The sequence below is a fragment of the Kogia breviceps genome, chromosome 4 (genome assembly GCF_026419965.1).
Source record: "Kogia breviceps isolate mKogBre1 chromosome 4, mKogBre1 haplotype 1, whole genome shotgun sequence".
NCBI classification, from domain to species: Eukaryota; Metazoa; Chordata; class Mammalia; order Artiodactyla; family Physeteridae; genus Kogia; species Kogia breviceps.
In genome coordinates, this window is record NC_081313.1 from 108,649,415 (window position 1) to 108,672,304 (window position 22,890).

The following is a 22,890-nucleotide window of genomic DNA, read 5'->3' on the forward strand; positions in this document are numbered from 1 at the left end:
ATAAGCAGGTGCTGTGTGGGACACACAACCCACCCCACCCCACCCCCCCAACCTCCACCCCCCAACACTGAAAATTGAGTCTCAGAATGATTTTAGGCAGAAAGGTCGGACACAATCAGCAAGACAACTTAGCGGTTATCTACCTGATTTATTAGCACTAGTTTGACGAAATCAATGGGAAAGTTAATATGCCTAAGGAAACTAGACTCAACCCTCTTATATATAATACAAATGCTTCTCTCATTATTACATTTTTTACAGCAGCACAAATCCCTCCAAAACTCATCCCCTGCCCCAGAACTTCCCTCATAAAAAAGTCATAAAAATATGTAAAGCCATAAAGTATTAGGGGAATAATTTCTTTTATAAATCCTCCTAGGGGGGAAAGGCTCTTAAAAATATGAACTAAATTAAAAATTGATACATTAACTAAATATTTTAAATACCATAAACAAAGTAAAAAAATGACAGTTGGAAAAAACTCATCTGTAAGACATATACAGCCAATTTCCCTAATCCACCCCCTCTAAATTTGTTAAGTCACTAATAAAATTAAAAATTTAGAAGAAAAACAATTTGCAATAAAATGTGTGAAAATCTACTAAAATGGTCTTAGGGATTAAAAATGGAAGGAACCCATAAACACAAAGAGAATGAGAGAAGAGACAAAGCAGGCAAGAAGTATTAAATAAATTTTAGAAGCTGGAAAGTGCCTACATGAAGGAAAGCAAAGAAGCAAACCTGTTTGCCCTGCACAAACTTAGAAAGGTTAGGGTGCATGGCAAGACCAAAAAATAAAAAGTTTTGTTGTTAGCCTACATAAGAACTCAAACCCTGAGATTTCCCTCCAACTCTACATAGCCAGAGTCATGCATAACTTAAAAATTTTTGCTAGTGTGCACATACACATTCACAACAATGAGTTTTCAGTTTGGAGAGTTAATTCTCAATAATATATTTTCAAGTCTTTATAATAAACAGCATTAGGTAACAAGGAAACATCATTGTACGGCTTCACATGGTCATCAAAGATTCTGTGACAAATCTACTTTCATCCCTTCCACACTACCCCAGTAGTCCAGGAGAAACACATGAGCTGGACAAAAAGCATTTTTGCTAGACCCACAACTGTCATTTTCTGGATCAATCACATCACATACTCCTTTGTTCTTAGAAAATAAGAGAATTGGATTAGAAAATCTTCTCCTGGACTAATATTTTACCCTAAAAGGATATTTCAAAGCTAAAGCTAATTTATGAAATTTTTAAATTTGTCTTCAAAGATCAGTCACACCATTATAGCCATGTACATATGCTGAGTCTTCCATGGGGAGAAAAACCAAAAGCCTCCCAAATTATGAACTCCACCTTCAAACATTCTAACAAATATGTTTTTAAAAATAAGTCAAATACAGAATTCAGACCATGCAACAATGTCTTTTATTACGTACGGGTTTTTAAAATTATTTCTGCAATCTTTCCATACACAGGCAAGAAAAACTATTGTTTTGCATATTGGAACTTGCAGACCTGATCACTGCATAGTGAAGGGAAAATGATCCCTACAACACAATTAACCAGGAGGCCAATTCATCTGCCGACCTCCAAGAACATGGAGATGAACATGATAGACAGACTGTCCCCCATCTGAACCTTCATTCACCACCATTCGATAACCCTTCTTCAGGCCCAGATCAGCAGCACATTTCTTGCCAACAATCATTAAATGTCCAAGAAGCTGGAAAGAAAAAAAAAAAGTTTCTTAAGCAATGGTAATTTACAACTTCTTGTCATCATGTAACAAACTACCAAGTTGAAATATTAAATTAAAAAACTGCCAAACTGAAACAGACTTTGGGCAAATATTTGGAAACACTTTGAATCCTAAAATAATATAATCTACAATTAAAAACCCAGTAAGATTAGGTATTTATTAATTACTAATTTCAATAAACAAATTAGAGACAAAAATCTGCTCAATTAAAACAATTTTAAAATCATATTCCAAGTGGTATTTAAGTTTTCTTAATAAGGCAAGATACCTTGCTTGCTTGTTATGGAAGAGTGTATCAGTAGGGATAGAACTGGTTATGCTGTGGTAACAAACCACCCCCAAATCTGGTTTACAACAAACATACATTTCTTGTATTTACTACATCTTCATCACAAGTTGACCAGGCTGTATATTCTACATCTTTTTCACTTTGAAACCCATGCTGATGGAACAGTCTCTGTATGATCACAGTGGCAGAGGCCAAGAGAGAACATGGCAAATCGGGTGCTAGCTCTTAAAGTTTCTATTCAAAAGACATGTATCACTTCTGTTTGTACTCACTGGCCAAGTTAAGTCATATGACCAGGCCCAACATCAGTGAGGTCAGAAATATAATGTACCCCTAAATAAAATAGTATTTATGAACAATTATATAACCTACTACAAAGAGCACCAGGAAAAATTTTAATTGAGGCCAGTACCTCCTAGCAAAATCAAATAATTATTTTTCTTTAACGGCATTAACAGAAGAGCCAATGAACCCTCTTCTGTACGATAACACTATTTCTTACTTAAGGAAAAATGAGTATCACCAACTAATCCTTGCTTAGAACCCTTTTTTGTTTAAAAATTTGTGGTGATGACTTCTTTGGGGCATCATTCTGGGATTGTTGGTGGGAGTGTAGTTTTGACCCCAGAAGGCTAGGAAATGGGTAAGCAAATACACTAATCAGTCAACACTAAAGATACTCCATTTCAAAGGTTGAAAATTAATTTCCTATTTTCCATGCCAAACTATGTCCAATTACATTGCTCAACATAGCATACCAAAAGTTCTACATAAGACTGAATGAAAATAGTAAGGTTCTCTAATAATAAAAACTCTAAAAATATGGAACTACATCTAATGTGAATATGTATCTTTTCTCTTTATCAAATTCTCAGGGAGAAATGAAAGTCTAAAGATGAAATTTGTTTTGTAAACTTAAGCCTAGAGATCATTTGAATAAAGGAATTAAAGTCCAAAAAAAAATTTATTTATTTATTTGGCTACGCCAGGTCTTGGTTGCAGCACTCAGGATCTTCGTTGAGGCATGCGGGATCTAGTTCCCTGACTGGGGATTGAACCTGGGCCCCCTGCATTGGGAGCGCAGAGTCTTACCCACTGGACCACCAGGGAAGTCCCACTGTGATCATTTTGTAGTATATACATATATCAAATCATTATGTTATATACTTAAATCTAATATGTTATATGTCAATTATATCTCATTAAAAAATCAAACTACTTATACATTGCATTGAACCCCTGATGATTTTCTGATTTTCCTCAGTAATGCCCTCAGGAAAATAAAAATGTGACATCACTTTAAAGTCAAAATTTAGTCTCCCAATTTAAAAAGCAAGAAAATTAATGATGTTAGTAAATGTACTTACACTTTCATCATCATCTTCCGCTGCAGAAATCTGGGATATATGTTTCTTGGGTATCACCAGAAAATGTGTTGGTGCTTGAGGGGAAACGTCATGGAAAGCAAGACACTGGAATAAGGGGGAGGGAGGGAAATCAAGGTTTTCATATATAATCTTACAGCCTAAATTTATCATTCTTTCACACTAACTCCATGGGAAACACTGTAATAAATGCTAGGAAATCAGAATTGGACACAATACATGTGGTCCTCTGGTCCTTTTCATGGAACTTACAGTCTAATGGTATCTTTTTGAATTATAGTTTTGTCCGGGTATATGCCCAGGAGTGAGATTGCTGGATCATATGATAACTCTGTTTTTAGTTTCCTGAGGCACGTCCATACTGTTCTCCATAGTGGCTGCACCAGTTTTCATTCCCACCAACAGTGTTGGAGGTTCCCTTTTCTCCACACCTTCTCCAGCATTTATTTGTAGACTTTTTGATGATGGCCATTCTGACTGGTGTAAGGTGGTACCTCATTGTAGTTTCGACTTGCATTTCTCTAATAATTAGTGATGTTGAGCATCTTTTCATGTGCCTGTGGCCATCTGTATGTCTTCTTTGGAGAAATGTCTCTTCTGCCTATTTTTTCATTGGGTTGTTTGTTTTTTTGTTGTTGAGTTGTATGAGCTGTTTGTATATTTTGGAAATTAAGCCCTTGTGGGTCATATCATTTGCAAATATTTTCTCCCATTCCATAGGTTGTCTTTTCGGTTTTTTTTTTTTTTTTTTTTTTATCGTTTCCTTTGCTGTGCAAAAGCCTGAAGCCTGTAAGTTTGATTAGGTCCCATTTGTTTATTTTTGCTTTTATTTCTATTGCCTTGGGAGACTGACCTAAGAAAACATTGGTACAATTTATGTCAGAGAATGTTTTGCCTGTGTTCTCTTCTAGTTTTATGGTGTCATGTCTTATGTTTAAGTCTTTAAACATAAACATTTAAGCCATTTTGAGTTTATTTTTGTGCATGGTGTGAGGGTGTGTTCTAACTTAATTGATTTATATGCAGCTATCCAACTTTCCCAGCGCCACTTAAAGGAAATCTTTTGATTCACATCGCGACCTTCCCTAGGTCCGGAGTCCCGGTTGTGCAATTTGGTTTTCTTCCTTTATGGCGGTGATCACTTTTGTAATGAGAAATTTGCTGATATTTGACCAACACCGATTTCTTCCAACTTAGAAATGAACAGCATAAGTAACATTTAGACAAATTACATACCACTTGAATGGTTTTGAATCTCTTGTTCTCTACTGAAGGTGGAAGCTGTTTAATAGAACTTATCCCAGCTTAACTGTCTCAGGAGTTATTCTACTTGGTACTCTGTACAAAAATGCTGTATCATTTAGATTGCTTCATGCTGTTACACCTTGGAACTTTGATGGCTCAAAAGTATTTCAACGATCATTTATTAAAAGAAACTTAAAATATTTTTAAAGAAATTCACATTACCTACAACAAAACTCCCCTAAGGGACAAATAAAGATATTTAAATAAATTCACCTCGAGGAATTAAATCTTAGGTGTTCTGAATCTAAGAACGCTACTAGTAGCACAAAATGTTTCCTTATATTCCATATTTCATAAAGCTAATTTATTAAAGTTCACAAACCTTGTATCTAAATTAGCCAACCTGTCCAGCTTTATGTGAGATCCATAAATATAACCGCCCACTAAGTATTTTATACAAGATGTCTCGAAGTCAAATGAACTCGGCCTTTCTAAAACAGTTTCACCTAGAGTGAAGTCAACAAAAACGACATTCTTAATCCCTTGGCATAAAATTGCTTCCTGTAAAATATAAAAGGAACCATTCTTCCCGGGAGGGGCCAAAGGAAAGCAAATCCCAGATGCAGACCCACTCTCATCTCAGGAGTCCTAGGCCCGAGAATGGGCGGCGGGGGTGGCTCCGGGTGTCGTTGGCTAGCGGCCCTCGCCCAGGCCCAGCGCGTCTGTGCCGCCCCCAGGCCGTTCGCCCCCGGCCCTCTAGCGCAAGGCGGAGGGGAGAGGCGCCCGGGAGCTCCCGGGCAGGCCGGCTGTGCGCGGGAGATCGCGGAGATTGAGCCCGAGTCAGGGTGCGATCGGGTTTCTGCCTGTCAGGCAGAGCGCGGGCGAGATTGTCAGATTCCTGACACAGGAGAGGTCCGAGGCAGTCGGGCGCTCACGCCGAGGACCCGGCGCGCCCACAACAAGCACCCAGACCCCGCAGCGCGGGCCCGCGGGCGCCCGGCGGCCTGGCCAGCGCTCCGGGTTGATAACGCGTAACCGGAGCGCAGGCACGCGCCGGCCGGCCGCCTCGGAGCGGCCGCGGCCCAGCCCGCTGGCTGCGGGCCCGCAGCGGAGGCCGTGCGAGGCGGCCCGCTGCCTTCCCTTCTCCGCGGCGCACCCCCACCCCGACTCTTCCCTTCCCTTCCCTTCCCACCCCGGGAAACCCGCGTGTCCACAGGCGGCTGCCCCGTCTCAGCCCACGAGCGAGGCGGCGCCCGGTGCCTACCTGGTCATCCTCATAAATGATTTTGGCTGGGATTTCCTTGCGAATGATCTTCCCGAAGATCGTGTCGCCACCAGGCCGGGCGGCCTGAGCCTTAGCGATCTCATCTGCCATCTCGGCCTCCCTCCCGCGCGGCTGGCCGGGGAGAAGGTCGGGAGGAGGGAGGAGCCGTGGGAGCTGGCAGAGGGCGGGAGCTGGCGGCCAAGCCTGCTGGGGGACCGCTGCTCTCTTGCCGCGGCAGCTCTTGCGCGTGCGCACTGGCGACGTGCGCTGGGCTGCTGCGGGCGCGCTGCTGCGGGCGCGCGGCAGCTCTAGGGGAATCGCTGGGCGCGACTAAACCGGAGGGCGGTTCCTGATTGGAGGCCCGAGGGTTCCGCACCAAGGTCGTTTTTCTTCCTTTCTTGTCTCTCGGGGAGCGGTGTTACTGCAGTAAGCCCTTTGCTTAACTTATGGACGCTTGTAGGAAAAATCGGATACTGTAACTGAAAAGATTTGATAACCTAAGCAGTACTGGCCTTTTTTGCTGGCAGAGACCCCATGATAACTTCATTTGTCAGCTACATAGGTCTTAGCTCCAGCAAGTAAGCCCTCCTGCATCCTTTTTTTTCCCCTCACTCTAGCAGTGGTTCGCAATCTTGACTGCACGTTAAAATCACTTGGGGAGCATGTAAAAAGTCCCCGGGAACTTGGCCACACCCCAGGTCAGTTAAATCACTCTCTGGGGATGAGAGACCCAGGCATCAGTAGTTTGTAAACCTCCCTAGACTGTTCTGCAAAGAATTATTCCCAGCATTAATCAGCATAATGTAAGATGCTCCATCTTTAAAGAACACCTTTCCTAACCCCACATACCCCTCCATGTCTTTGCTCCTTTTTAAAAGAGTTTTCTATATATTGTGCCCACTTTATCTTTCTTTTTGAAACCATTTGCCTCTTGTCAAGGCCACTAAGGACCTCCACTTACAAAATCCTGTAGGCAATTCCAGTTCTCATTATACTTGACCCCTTGGCAACATTTGCCACTGTTGACCATGCCCTCTTTTCAGCAAAAGCCTTCACGCTCCTACCTCTCTGGATGCTATTTCTCCTTCATAGTGAGCCTTCTGTTCCAGGCCTTTCAGTGCATTCCATTCTTCGCCCTCTTCTCTAGCTAACACTTAATCTCCAAGTGTCCTTATTATGAAAAAATTATACCTTTACCACTTTGCCTTGGCAAAATTATTGATAGTGGTCCCCTTTAATCACAAAAGTGTCCCATTTGGTACTTTTGGTATTAAAGACATTCCTGAGACAATTGGTAAAATCTAAATAATGCATAGAAATTAGGAAATAGTTTTGAAAGTCTTGTTAATTTCCCCACATACATACAGCAAAATTATCAAAATCTGTTGATCTGGGGTGGGGCCTTATAATTTAGGTTTCTAACAGTTTCCAGGTGATGCAGTTGCTGCTAGCCTGGAAACTACACTTTGAGAACCACTGATGTAAGAGAATGTCTTTTTTGTAGGAAAAAAAACCTACTGAAGTATTTAGGAGTATAGCAGTATTGTGTCTTCAACTCACTTTCAAACAGTAAAGAGATTCCCCCCCCCAAAAAAGGATAAAGCAACTGTAGTAAAATGTTAACAGTAGGGGAAACTGAGTGAAAGGTATTTGCAAATTCTATCTATCATTCTTGCAACTTTTCTGTAAGACTGAATTTGTCAAAATTAAAAACTGAATATATACTGGGTTGGGTAGTAAATAATATGGTCATCTTTCACTAATAGGCTTTGGTATCTACAGACTAATGACTCCAGTATTTATCTCCCGACCCCTTAATTCCAGATTGGTGTATGATACATATTTCTGCCTACTCACCACCTTCAGTAGGATGTCTACCAGGCACTTCAAATTTTTTTTTACTCCCTCACAACAAACAATCTAAAAACCTCTTCCTGCAGCATTTTACATCTACTATGATACCATTCACCAAATTGCACAAGCCAAAAGCCTTGCAATCATCAACTCTTTTTTGTGGATTTTCAACACATATGAATCCAATCACTTCTCACCTCCTCTACTCCATCACCCTAATCCAAGTCTCTGTTATATCTTGCCTGAAGTGCTTCAAGAGACTCCTAGTTTGCCTATCTGCTTCTACTATAGTCCATTTGCTATACAGTAGCCTAGATGATTTTTATAAAATATAAATCGTGATGTCACTCTCCTGATGGTAAGGAATTTCATCATAGAATTAAATATAAAATCCTAAACTTGGCTTATAAGCTCTTAAGTGATCAGGCCCATGGCTGCTTCTCCTACTTCATTTCCTTCCATTTCATCCTTATTGACCAGCTTCATCCAAAGTGGATATGATAGGCAGAAGATTTCCATGTCCTAATCCCTGGAGCCTGTGAATATGTTACTTTACATGGTAAAGGGGATGTGCAGATGTGATTAAGTTAAGGGTCTTCAGGTGGGGAGATTCCTCAATTATCCAGGTGGTCCCAGTGTAATCACATGGACCCCTTTAAATGAAAGAGGGATACGGGAGAGTGAGACTCAGACAAGGAGATATGATGATGGGAGCAGGGGTGAGATTCAAAGGTTGAAGATGCTCCACTGTTGACTTAGAAGATGGAAGGGGCCACAAGCAGATGACATTCTGGAAGTCAGAAGTCCAAATTGGGTTTCGCTGGGCTAAAATCATGGTGTCAGCAGGGCTGCATTCCTTCTAAAGGCTCTAGGGGAGAATGGTTCCCTTGCCTTTTCTGTCTTCTAGAGGCCACCTGTGTTCCTGGGCTTCTGGCCCTTCCTCCATCTTCAAAGACCACAGAAGAGCATCTGCAAACCTCTCCCTGACTCTGCTTCCTTCTTCCACTTATAAAGAGCCTTGTGTTGGGACTTCCCTGGTGGTCCAGTGGTAAAGAATCTGCCTTCCAATGCAGGGGATGCAGGTTCAATCCCTGATCAGGGAACTAGGATCCCACATGCCGTGGGGCAGCTACGCCAGCATGCCACAACTACTGAGCTCAAGTGCCTCAACTAGAGAGCCCACTTGTTCTGGATTCTGTGTGCCACGACTACAGAGCCCACCTGCCCTGGAGCCTGCATGCCACAACTAGAGAAGAGGAAAACCGCACGCCATAACTAGAGAGAAGCCCGTGTGCTGTAACGAAAGATCCCGCATGCCTCAATGAAGACCCCGGGTGCCACAACTAAGACCCGACGCAGCCAAAATTAAATATAAATAAATCTTAAAAAAAAGATCCTGTGTTTACATTGGGCCCATCAGACAACCCAGGATAATCTTCCCATCTTAAAATCCTTAATTTAATCACATCTGCAAAGCCCCTTTTGTCATAAATGGTAATAATATATTCAAAAATTCCTAGGATTTAAATAGGGACATGTTTTGGAAGCCATTAGTCTGCCTACCACATACTCCATGACCTTACATGATGAACATGTAGGAATTTCCTGTTCAGTTCTGGGTCCCACACTTTGAGATGCCAACAAACCAAGACATATTCCCAGAACAACCATAATAGTCTCCTCTTTTATGGAACAGCTCAAGGAACCATACAGATTTACCTAAGAGAAGAGAAGCTTCAGGACTGAATTGATTTTTGGGCACTATGGAAACTATACTTTCAAATATTGGCAGATAAGTGGCTTTAGTTAACTGAGTACAGGACCCTAGTTAGCCAGAAATTATAAAAATAAATTATGAATGTTCATGAAATTGGGCTGTGATTCTAAACTGAAAATGAAAATTGACATCTTTGAATCATTCATTAGCAATCAGAAGGCAATACTATACAATGTCACAAGATCATCTAATTTATTGTTTCCTGGATAAAAGACAGTATCCATTATATTTGGTTTAATTGCTTATGTTAAACACTCTTTTGCAAATCCAATGCATTTTAATTTTTAACAAGTCGACTATTATCTTGCTATTCTCATGATGACTTGCAATATTCTTTAAAATGACATAAATCACAGAGAAGGAAAAGGGTCTTGGATATCCATTGGTTTAAATCTTTCATTCCTAATAAAAAGTCAATTTTACCTAAAAGTTAACCTGGGGGGTGGGTAGGGAAGACAAACAATGATTATGCAGTGGGAGCAAGGTTGAGATTTTTTTCTTGATGCTTGCAAGGTCATAAGTTAAATGTACTTAAATGCTTTATGATTGTTTATGATCATGATGCTGCTAATAAACTGTTTCCAACCTCTTGACCAGCAAAACCAAGGAGTAGGGCGAGTTGAGTAGGCAGGATGAGTAGAGGGTAAGACCGAGCTTTCAGGTTAATCATAGGCATTTGTATTCCAGACCTCCATTTGCTAATCGTGTGGACTTGAGCAAGTAACTCAACCTCACCTTCCAGAGGAATGAAAGGGGGTAATGTACCAATAGCGCTTTTGAGAGTCAGCGTTCCAGTCAACGCCTACTATAGTTGTTAGGGCTTGGCTCTTATTTATGCACGTTTGCAAGGACACATTTGCAACCCGGAAACGTTAAAATAATGGTTCCTTAATAGATAACCCCAACCCCCAAACAGGAGGTAAGTACATAAAGGTGCCGAAGCCATCAACTAAGTGTCAATCCACGCTCCGCCACCGGCGGTTGCCTCAGAAATAGCCGGAAGTGCCGCTGCCCCTAACTAACATGGCGTCCAGGTGATTTCCGTTCCCCTCTCGGCTGTAATTGAGCTCGGCCGCTCCTCGCGGTTTTCCCAGAGGGTACCGGCTTAGCAAACACCTCTCGCCTGTCCCTCCACGGGGGGCGGGGCTACGAAGGAGATGCTGCGTGGTGATTGGTTGCGGCTCGTTAAGAACGTGGCTACGGGGTGTTGGACAGTCCACACCAGGCGGTGACTGGTTGCAGAGAGGCGGGGCGGCTCGACCGCTGAAGAAGTAGCCACAACTGTGAGGAGAGCCATGAGTCAGGCGGCCAAGGTGACTGGGTCCGGGGCGGGGTTGGGTGTGATGCCGGCGGGGTGAGTAAGAGCGCGGCCTTGCGAACGTAGTCTGGAATCTCTGTAGCTGGGGTTCAGGACGCTCCACGGAGTTTGTGGCCTTTACAGCTGAGGAGCCGGTGACCGACCCTGCAGGGCAGTTGAAGGTTTGTGCAGGTACGGAGGAGAGAGGGCGACACAGGTGGTCCTGCTTCTTCGTCTACTGGGTACGGAATGTTTGTCCGTGATGCATGCCGGCGACTTGAGTTCTGCCCCCTTGCCATCTCCACACCGAGCGTTTGTGTGAGGGGCCCATTTCACATTCTTGGGAATTGTACGAGACACCAAAGTCAGTCCTGCGCTGAAACCATCCTATGAGGTGAAAGGTTTCGTCAGATAACCAGAACGTCTAGGAACCAAGGAAACCGATTCCCGGCAAAACCGTTTGCCAAAAGTAGCACTTAGAGCAGAAACCTGTGATTCCTGAGTGCTCTGAACGAGCTTGGGAAGTGATGGCCCCGCCGGGGTCGGGGGTCACATCCCCGAGGGCCTGGTGTCGGATTCATTTCTTGTCAAACTGATGCGCATTCCTGGCCAGTGTACAATTCTCTGGGACCAGCCATCCCTAACTTTAAGTATTATTAGCATGGCCGGTTGAGACCAGTCCCTGTCACTGGTTGAGATATGGAAAAGGGGAAACGGCCTGCTATAGTATAGTAAGGAAAAGCAGTGCTTATGATGGTTGGTCAATAACAGGGAGGCACCAAGAGTGCCTTGTGTACTACTGAACTCTGTTTTTAGTACATTTGAATATATGTCACAGGACCAAGAGAAACAGAATTGTAAACGGTTATTCATTCAAAAAACTTCCTGAGGGTCCATAATAGTTATTAGTAGCACCTAACAGCCAGCATTTAACCTATACTGTCTAGGCATAGTGGAAGCAACAGTAACTTCGTAAAGAAATCTGGAAGGTAGGGAGAGTTTAAACAAGTACTTAATTACAAGTGTAGTAAGTGCTTTGAATTGAAAATACAGTGTTTTTTTTTTTTTAATATACAGCAGGTTCTTTTTGGTTATCTATTTTATACATATTAGTGTATACATGTCAATCGCAATCTCTCAGTTCATCCCCCCCACCCCCTGCTTTCCCCCCTTGGTGTCCATACGTTTGTTCTCTACATCTGTGTCTCTATTTCTAAACTGGTTCATCTGTACCATTTTTCTAGATTCCACATATATGTGTTAATATACGATATTTGTTTTCCTCTTTCTGACTTACTTCACTCTGTAAGACAGTCTCTAGGTCCATCTCTGTCTCTACAAATGACCCAATTTTGTTCCTTTTTACAGTTGAGTAATATTCCATTGTATATATGTACCACATCTTCTTTATACATTCATCTGTCAGTGGACAATTAGGTTGCTTCCATGTCCTGGCTATTGTAAATAGTGCTGGAATGAAAACTGGGGTGCATGTGTCTTTTTGAATTGTGGTTTTCTCTGAGTATATGCCCAGTAGTGGGATTGCTGGGTCGTATGGTAGTTCTATTTTTCATTTTTTAAGGAACCTCCATACTGTCCTCCATAGTGGCTGTATCAATTTACATTCCCACCAACAGTGCACGACAGTTTCCTTTTCTTCACACCCTCTCCAGCATTTGTTGTTTGTAGATTTTCTGATGATGCCCATTCGAACTGGGGTGAGGTGATACCTCATTGTAGTTTTGATTTGCATTTCTCTAATAATTAGTGATATTGGGCAGCTTTTTGTGTGCCTCTTGGCCATCTGTATGTCTTCTTTAGAGAAATGTCTATTTAGGTCTTCTGCCCATCTATTGACTGGGTTGTTTGTTTTTTTAATATTGAGCTGCATGAGCTGTTTATATATTTTGGATATTAATCCTTTGTCCGTTGATTCGTTTGCAAATATTTTCTCCCATTCTGAGGGTTGTCTTTTTGTCTTGTTTATAGTTTCCTTTGCTGTGCAAAAGCTTTGAAGTTTCATTAGGTCCCATTTGTTTACTTTTGTTTTTATTTCCATTACTCTAGGAGGTCGGTCAAAAAAGATCTTGCTGTGATTTATGTCAAAGAGTGTTCTTCCTGTGTTTTCCTCTAAGAGTTTTATAGTGTTCGGTCTTACATTTAGGTCTTTAATCCATTTTGAGTTTATTTTTGTGTATGGTGTTAGGTAGTGTTCTAATTTCATTCTTTTACATGTAGCTGTCCAGTTTTCCCAGCACCACTTATTGAAGAAACTGTCTTTTCTCCATTGTATGTCCTTGCCTCCTTTGTCATAGATTAGTTGACCATAAGTGCGTGGGTTTATCTCTGGGCTTTCTATCCTGTTCCATTGATCTATATTTCTTTTTTTTTTTATCTTTTATTTTCTTTATTTTTGGCTGTGTTGGGTCTTTGTTGCCGCACGCAGGATTTCTCTAGTTGTGGCGAGCGGGGCCTACTCTTCATTGCGGTGTGCGGGCTTCTTATTGCAGTGGCTTCTCTTGTTGCGGAGCACGGGCTCTAGAGCATATCAGCTTCAGTAGTTGTGGTGTGCGGGTATAGCTGCTCCATGACACGTGGGATCTTCCTGGACCAGGGCTCGAACCTGTGTCCCCTGCATTGGCAGGTGGATTCTTAACCACTGCACCGCCAGGGGAGTTCCCTGATATATATTTCTGTTGAAAATACAGTGTGTTTTGTGAGCACATAACTCAGATTTAACCTGTGTGGAGGGATGCAAAAAAAAAAAAAAAAATCCCTCATAAAAGTATGAGTTGAGACCTGAAGTTTTGTTAGAAACTAGCTAGGAGAATAGAGAAAAGAGTATTCTATGAAGAAGAAATATCATATGGACCATCCTTGAAGAGGGAAGTTGCTTGGAAAACTTCAATACAAATGAAATTAAATAGAATTCATTCCAAAAACACTTTTGGTGAGAACTGCCATGTGTAGAAGACACCTGTACCATGTGGAAGATACAAAGATGATCGAGAAGCCTTTCAGGAAGTTTGGGACACAGCAAGTAATTGTAATAAGTGCCCACTGCTGTGGATGTACTCAAGAGGGACATATAACCCAGACTTAGAAGAGACAGAAAAGTACTAACCAGCTAAAGTGAAACCTAGTACAGAAATTATATCATCCACCCTTAAAATTAGCCCATTAATTAAGAAAATTGAGGCAAAAAGGCTAAGTAATTTGACTTTCCATATATACTGCCAGAATTTGTCCAATCAATATAAGTAAATTCGGAAGAGAAGACAGTCTATGACCTAGCTGTCTACATTTTAGTAAAAGTTTATTAACTCCAAGGTGATACTAGCTCTAAGGCAGTAATGATGCCATTTTCTTTTTCTTAATACTAATTCTTAAAGTAGGGATACTGGTTGTTGTACTAATGGAATCACTTTGTTTTTTCCCTGAATAGCATGTAAAACAATTAGGCTTACTTACTTCTCACTTTTTTCTTAATCCCATGCAACCTCTTCCACCGCTCTTGTAATATTAAACTCCCTGGGTTTCTATGATATTCGGCCACCTTTAATGTCCCTATTTCTACCAACAATCTTTTCAAGACAATCTTGGCTTTTACTATCAAACATCGCAAAATTTTTCCAGTCTCTACACATTACTCAATTCCAAAGCCAATTTCACATTTTTAGATGTTTGTTACAGCAACGTCCCACTTCCCAGTAGTAAAATCTATATTAGTTTCCTATGGCTGCTGTAACAAATGACCACAAATTGGGCGGCTTAAAACAACAGAAATTTATTGTCTGACAGTTCTGGAGGCTAGAAGTCTGAAATCAAGGTGACAGCAGAGCCATACTCCCTCTGAAACTCTGGGCAGAATCTTTTTTTTTTTTTTGCGGTTTGCGGGTCTCTCACTGTTGTGGCCTCTCCCGTTGCGGAGCACAGGCTCCGAACGCACAGGCCCAGCGGCCATGGCTCACGGGCTCAGCCGCTCCGCGGCATGTGGGATCTTCCCGGACCAGGGCACGAACCCGTGTCTCCTGCATTGGCAGGCGGACTCTCAACCACTGCGCCACCAGGGAAGCCCTGGGCAGAATCTTTACTTCATCCTAAATTCTGATGGTGGCCATCAATCTTTAGTGTTCCTTGGCTTGCTGTTGCATCACTCCGATCTCTGCCTTCATCTTCACATGGTGGTCTTACACCTTTGTGTTTCTTTCTTCACCTGGCATTATCCTCTTCTTTTAAGGATACTAGTCATATTGGTTTAGGGCCTACTCTAATGATTCATTTTAACTCAGTTATAGCTGTGAAGACCCTACTTCCAAACTAAGGTCACATTTACATGTACTGAGGATTAGGACTTAAACATGTTTTTTGAGGGGACACACAATTCAAGCCATAACAATATAGATACACCACATTTTATTTATCTATTCCTGACTTGGTAGACATTTGGGTTATTTCTACCTTTTGACTGTTTTGTATAACGCTAGTATGCACATTCATGTACAAGTTTTTATATGAACATATGGTTTCATCTTGGTTGTTTACGTAGGCATGGAATTGCTGGGTCATATGATAGATAACTCTGTTTAATTTTTTGAACAACTGCTAAACTTTTCCAAAGCAGCTGCAGGATTTTACATTCCCACCAACAATGTATAAGAGTTTCAATTTTTTCACATCTTACACATTGACTGTCTTTTCTTTTCTTTCTTTTTTTTTTTTTTGTGGTACGCGGTCCTCTCACTTTTGTGGCCTCTCCCGTTGTGGAGCACAGGCTCCGGACACGCAGGCTCAGTGGCCATGGCTCACGGGCCTAGCCACTCCGCGGCATGTGGGATCTTCCCAGACCGGGGCATGAACCCATGTCCCCTGCGTCGGCAGGCGGACTCTCAACCACTGCGCCACCAGGGAAGCCCTGTCTTTTTTTTTTTACTGTAACCATCCTATTGGGATAAAGTGGTACCTCACTGAAATTTAGATTTGTATTTCCCAGATGGCTAATTATGTTGAGCATCGTTTCATGGCCTTAATAGCCATTTGTTTGTCTTCTTTTGAGAAATGTCTATTCAAATCCTTTGCCTATTTTTAAATTAGTTTTTTATTTGAATTGTAGAAGTATTTTATACATTCTAGATAGTGGCCCATTATCAGATATACGATTGATAAATATTTTCTTTCCTGCTGTGGGTTGTCTTTTCTCTTTCTTGATAGTGTCCTTTCCCTTTATCTTTTTAAAACAATTTTTTTTAGTTTTTATAAAGGGGATAAATGTGTAAAATTTAAGAAGTCAAATAGTGTTACACAGAAACCAGTAGGTGTCTACTTCCTTCTACATACTCCCAATTCCTGCTCCCCACATATATGCACTTTTAATCATTTTACTTATTTTTTCTGGTATTTACCTCCATGTTTCTAAATAACATGTTTAAACTACTATTGATTTTTTTTTTTCTCTTTGGGGATATTTATTGACCTTTGTCTATGAAAGTTGAGGACTAAGTTCCTCCTTATACCCTATTCCTCTCAATATACAGATTTTGGTGAAGCAGTTTTTCATCTGATATTAATATGACTATATAGAACTTGTCCACAGCTGAGCCCTCTAATATAAATATATGATTACGTTGCCTTTCTTTGCTAAGTCTTAGTTTTTCTTTCTTTCTTTTTTTTTTTTTAATGTGTATTTATTTAGCTGCACCAAGTCTTAGTTTCATCATGCGGGCTCTTAGTGGCGGCATGTGGGATCTAGTTCCCCGCCTGGCCAGGGATTGAACCCAGGCCCCCTGCATTGGAAGCATGGAGTCTTAACCACTGGACCACCAGGGAAGTCCCAGTTTTTCTTGAAGTTAATAACTGTCTTGTTTTTATTATCATTTTCCTACATAGCTATTTCCGAACTCTGAGCCAAACTGATGTCTACTACTATCGTTTTTTCCTAGCAGCATCTTTTGTAGAGCAATATAGCCTTTTGCTATAGTCCAGACTAGTTGCTTTCTATGCTGGCTGCCCAAATGCTGACCTATATTTGTCCTTCACCATCATCTCTGCCTCTCCTATGTTGGATCACCTGTGTCCCTCATTCCCATTTTTTAAATTTTGTGATTCATCCCCTTATTTTGGTGGAGCACAGTCTTCTATAGCTTTCCAAGAAAGGGCGTATGGCAAATAAAAGACTTTGTATTTCTAAAAATGTTTATTTGCCATTGCAGTTAGGTGATAGTTTGGATATGTATGGTGTTCTAAGCTGGACATTTTATACAAAACTTGAAGATTTTATACCATTGTCTTCTCACAGTGATGCTATTTAGAAATCAGGTACCATTCTGATTTTCTATTTTTTATACATGAACTGTTTTTTTCCCTCCAAGATTATTCATGGATTTTGTGTTGAGCACTTGATGGAGGCTGTTTTCTTTGTTCTGTCTTGTTGGAGATCTGTGAATATAACTGTTGGTCCATCTAGACTACTTTAATTTTCTTATCTTTCTCTCCTTATTTTGTATCTCTGAATTCTTATTCAACTTTCAGGGTAGTTTTTCTCAACTTAATCTTTGTTATCACTCTTTTGATATCCAAGAGTTTGGGGGCATTTTCTGAATGTTCCTTTTTAAATTTACTGTAACTTCTTTTTGTTCTTATTCCATGTTTGCAATAATTTATGTTTCTGAGAAGGTTCTTTGTGGTTGGTCAGTCTTTATTTTTATGTTTTCTGCTCCCTGTTTTCTGTTTCTGTTTTGGTATCTGCCTTTGATTTTATAGGTTTTCTAGTATATGTAAAATACTTAAAATAGTGCCTAGCGCACAGGATATACTTAGTAAAGTTTAGGTATTGTTATCTGGTGAATGGACTGGGGGAAAGGAGGGAATGGTGGCAGAGTGACAAATCTTTGTCAGTAGTCTAAGCAAGAGATAGGGAGAGGTCTGAACTTAAATTGTTTTGGGTGATGGAGAATATACAGAACATTAGAGAAACATCCCTACAGTTTCTACGTGAGGAGTAAGGTAGATTTAAAGAATGACCTAGAGATTTCTGTCTTGAGAAATCCATTGTTTCCCATAACTGAAATTGAGAAGACAGAAGAAAGAGCAATATTGGGGGGACAATATTGAATACCTTTTTGTTTGTTTTTTTTAGCACAGTCTTAGAATATTCAGAAGTCTCAGCATTCCACTTCTTTTTTGAGAAAGCACAATTAAACCTGCCTAAATTATCTGAAACATCTTCCTCTGGGCTCTTCTAAGATGTAGTATATTCACGAGTTTGTGTGCATGTGTGTATGACTTTAAGAGCAGATGAAGTTCTCAGGTTAAGCAAAATAAGAACAAATACCAGACTGGTAAAGTTGGTTAACTTAGCAAACTAGTTTTGGCAGGGGGAATCATTAACTTTTTAACCATTCTTGTATTGTTTTGTTTCAAAGAATTTTGTATTGCTTTTGTAAACACATAAGGCTATTTTTTTTTTAATTTAAAGATAAATAATCAAGGGAATGTTATTTTGGCCAACCCTGTTTTTACCAACTATTTCAAAAAATAGTCTAAAAAACAAACAGAGAATAAATACTGTTTAATCCATGTAATTATGTAAAGTGTGAAATTTGTTCTTTTGAGGTCTGAATTCTAATTTTCTTTTTAGGTTTTACAGCTCTTTAAAACACTGCACAGGACCAGACAACAAGTTTTTAAAAATGATGCTAGGGCATTAGAAGGTAAGTTTATATTTTGCCCCTTTGGAGCAAGTCTATTCTTCAGGTGGCTGCTAATAATACAAGAGACGATGTATGGTGGTCAAGACCTATCTTGGGGAATGACTTCACGATCTCTCCCCTAATGTTTTTTTAAATAAAGATGAGTTTACCTTACTCTTCTTTGAGTAGTATCTACAAAGAAAAAATTTTAAAGATCAAGTTTTCATAAAAAAATCAGGGAAAAAAAAGGATCAGAATTTCAGTGTGCTCCATTACTCGCCTTATGTTCAAGCTATGAAACTCATTTATCTATTACATAATCAAATTTTCACATCCTCTAGGACAAGATACTACCATATTGTTAATGCCTTGTGTCTTTCTAGAAGTGACAGCAGCTATGAAAGAGAATCTATCACAAATGATTCCAAATTCAGTATTTCACTGTTTAAAGTGGTTTCTGTCTTATCTGGAACTCAGAGCTCTAAAGCTTAGGTTCTGTTGGTCATACTCAGTTTCTAAACCTCTTTAAGAGGGCACCTTGGGAGAGGGGTGGAGGGATAAATTGGGATACTGGGATTGACATATACACACCGCTATATATAAAATAGATAACTAATAAGGACCTACTGTATAGCACAGGGAACTCTTCTTAATACTCTTTAATGACCTATATGGGAAAAGAATCTAAAAAAGAGTGGATATATGTATAGGTATAACTGATTCACTTTGCTGTATAACAGAAACTAACACAACATTATAAATCAACTATACCCAAATAAAAATTAAAAAAAAAATTCAACCTCCATTTAAGAAAAAGAGGCAACCTATGTAAAGTGTCCCCACTGTCCCTAGGAATTCAAGTTTTTGTAATTTACCAAAAAAAGTTTCTTGAATATTAAAGTATATGCCTCATATTATATGTACTTTACACAAATTCCTCATTTAATTCTTCTCACAGCCCTGTGAGGTAGTTACTATCATAATTTCTATTTTTTCAGATGAGAAAACTGACAAAATGTGAAAGGATTTGCCCCACATCATACTTAGTAAGAGGTGGAGCTGGGGTTTAGCCTAAACATTCTGGGTCCAAAGCCTAAACTCTTACCCACCTTACATATTGAAATGTATCGAGCATAGAAGGAAAGTTTTATGGCTAATCTCCATCAGCATAACATATTTTTAAATGTTTTTAATGTTTTTAAGTGAAATAATTATAAGAATAGCTAATACTGCATATTTACTAAGCACTATACATGAATTGTTCCATTAAATGCTCACAGCATACTCTAAGGCAATTTATCAGTTACACTGAATTATGCTGCTGTAGTGATGCCAAAGTCTCAGTGGTATATGAACAAAAGTTTTATTTATCAGTCACTTTACTTGTCAGTCAAAGTACCCAAAATTATTTGGATATCCTCTTTGCTGCTATATCTTCATTTTAAGTGTGTGTTTGGCGGGGGGGTAGGGTTAACATGCTTGTATGTATTGAGTTTTGCCATCTTAAAAAAAGCATGTTAATTCAAATCCTTAGATTTACAAAAACAAAGTATTAACTTGAATTTATTAGGATCTCATAGCTAGAGGTTCAAAATGAAATTAGAAATAAAAAGCAGGAAACAAAAGTATTAGAGTGCTAAAAATATGTATTAAGTTTAATTACAAATTTGCCAGCCTGTCAAAAGCTCTCCAAGGACTTTTTAAATAAATTTCTTATTTTTATACTTTGTTTTACATGGGGCAAAATTATTTATTCTACTAGAGAAGTAGTAGATATATGTATATAGCATATAGTATCATAGTATAATGAATAATATGTAAATTATTGGGACAGGAATTATAAGTTAGAAAAGCAGGGACTTCCCTGGTTGTCCAGTGGGTAAGACTCCATGCTTCCAATGCAGGGGGCCCCAGTTTGATCCCTGGTCGGGGGAAATAGATCCTGCATGCATGCTGCAACTAAGAATTCCACATGCCGCGACTAAAGATCCCACACGCTGCAACAGGATCCCGCATGCCGCGGTGAAGATCCTGCGTGCCGCAACTAAGATCTGGTGTAGCCAAAATAAATAAATAAATATTTAAAAAGAAAAAAGAAAAAAAAGAAAAGCAAATAACTATATACATATTTTTTCTTTTTTTAGCAGCCAGAATAAAGATAAATGAAGAATTCAAATGTAATAAAAGTGAAACTTCTCCTAAGAAAATAGAAGAGGTACAGTAATTAAGTTTTTCAATTACAATAAAACTCACATTTTAGCAACTAGAGGAAATGATAAAAATAGAGGGATTATATGAAATAAAAATCATTACTTGATAGTTAAAGCAAGCCATCACAACTATAGATAACCTTCACTTGTTTGGTTTGGCTCACCTTCTCAGGGTCATCTGCTTACACCCTTAAGATAGCAAGTTGCCTGGTGAAAAGAACATGAGTGTAGCCATGATCAAAGCAAGAGCAGCTGAACCAACCCAGAAGTTCACAGAAATGCTGTCTTCATCTAAGGCAAGTGACTGAAACTAAGGAGAGTGGTAGCTCACTCAGAGTTACACAGAGGGAACGTCTACTCATTTAGCTCAGCTAGACAGAATTTTTTTTAAAATTCATATCGTGGCTGTGGAAGTTAACCAGCCAGAGTTTATGAACTATTCTTGCTTTGCCTTCTGTATTTGCATTTTAGTCACTTGCTGCAGTTGAAGACAATCTACTAACACTAGTCGGTGAGCTCCCTAGTATTCCCAGTACATGTTCATTGAAAAAGTGCACAATGATTCTTTTCCTGTATAAAATCATATGCATATATACATTGTCTCTGTCGTAGGAAGGAACACTGCTTCCTAGGTGTTCCTGTATCTAACTTTGTATAAATGTAGGGAAAGGACCATTAGGAAGAAAATGAAAAATGATTTGCTAGGCTAATTAAGATTCTAAGAATTGGTTTGGTAAAGAGGAAGGTACAAATTAGAGAAATTCTTCCATGTTTAATAGAATTCCCACGTAGTGAAAACAAATTTTTTTATACAAATACTTTTCTACTTAGTAGAGAAAATGCTATTTTTGAAATAGTAAATATCTATGATAAACTAATGAGACAAAATGAGATAGCCTAAGGATTTCTTTCCCTATAACATAAAAAAGGGGGAGATTTCACTTAAGCGTATGATAGGGCAAACAGGGAATATGTAATATTTATTCATGAAAGAAGTTAATATAGAAGAAGTTAATAAAGAAGTTAATAAAGAAGTATATACTGAAGTTTGTACTATTTTGCTATTTGGTAGACTGATTAATAACGATATGGTACAGGTATACCTCATTTAATTGTGCTTTGCTTTATTGCACTTCGCAGAATCTGTGTTTTTTACAAATTGAAGGTTTGGGGCAACCCTGCATTGTCAGATGCTGGTTAGCATTTTTTAGTAATAAGGTGTTTTTAATTAAGGTATGCACATTGTTTTTTTAGACATAATGTGGTTGTACACTTAATAGACTACTGTATATTATAAACATAACTTTTATATGCAGTTGGAAACCAAAAAATTTGTATGACTCACTTTATTATGATATTTGTTTTATTGTGGTTGTCTGGAACTGAACCCACAATATCTCTGAGGTATGCCTGTAAATGTTTTAAAATTTTGAAGTCATGATTTAAAAATTTTTTAATTGAGGTCTGTTTATATTAAATAAACTGGAAAAGTGGTTGTGCGCGGGCTTTCTCTAGTTGTGGCAAGCGGGGGCTACTCTTCATTGTGGTGTGCGGGCTTCTCATTGTGGTGGCTTCTCTTTTTGCGGAGCATGAGCTGTAGGCACGCAGGCTTCAGTAGTTGTGGCTCGTGAGCTCTAGAGCACAGGCTCAGTAGTTGTGGCACACAGGCTTAGTTGCTCCGCGGTGTGTGGGATCTTCATTAACCAGAGCTCAAACCCATGTCCCCTGCATTGGCAGGCAGATTCTCAACCACTGCACCACCAGGGAAGCCCACATTAAGCACTCTTGAAATTAGATATTTGTTATATACAAGTGTATATTTTATACTTTCTGTAACTCTGCATATATTACTTAGTAGTTTTTAGATAATTACATTGTCATGTATTGTCATGAAGTCTTGGCACCAAAAGGAATTGTAGGCATCCTCTTGACCAGCAGTTCTCAAACTTTTTGGTATCAAGACCACTTTACCTTCCGAAAAACTGAAGACCCCAAAAAGTGCTATTTATATGTTATACCTATCAATATTTACCATATTAGGATTTAAAACTGAGGAAATTTTAAAATATATGTTGATTAAATAATTTAAAAATAATAAGCTCATTAC

General features: G+C 39.5%; 2 protein-coding genes across 5 annotated transcripts in view; one reads left to right on the forward strand and one right to left on the reverse strand.

The window, feature by feature from the left end:
• Nucleotides 1-1,417: 1,417 nt before the first annotated feature.
• HINT1 (histidine triad nucleotide binding protein 1) lies at nt 1,418-6,283 on the reverse strand. The gene is made up of 3 exons (XM_059061838.2): nt 5,958-6,283; nt 3,431-3,535; nt 1,418-1,738 (listed from the first exon to the last, which is right to left on the reverse strand). The coding sequence occupies exons 1-3, from the start codon at nt 6,066-6,068 to the stop codon at nt 1,574-1,576; spliced, it is 381 nt and encodes a 126-aa protein (XP_058917821.1). The 5' UTR covers nt 6,069-6,283; the 3' UTR covers nt 1,418-1,573.
• Nucleotides 6,284-10,604: 4,321 nt separating this feature from the next.
• LYRM7 (LYR motif containing 7) overlaps nt 10,605-22,890 on the forward strand; it is a 48,879-nt gene continuing 36,593 nt past the window's right edge. For 2 of the 4 annotated variants that reach the window (XR_010840220.1, XR_010840221.1), the window contains exons 1-3: nt 10,730-10,901; nt 18,522-18,594; nt 20,718-20,788. Coding sequence is in view for 2 of the 4 variants with exons in the window: in XM_059061835.2 (XP_058917818.1) it covers nt 10,884-10,901; nt 18,522-18,594; nt 20,718-20,788 (162 nt within the window). In the remaining 2 variants the exon portion in view is untranslated. Of the gene's footprint in view, nt 10,902-18,521; nt 18,595-20,717; nt 20,789-22,890 lie in introns of all 4 variants that reach the window. The other 2 variants (XM_059061835.2, XM_067031540.1) reach the window with 2 other exon arrangements.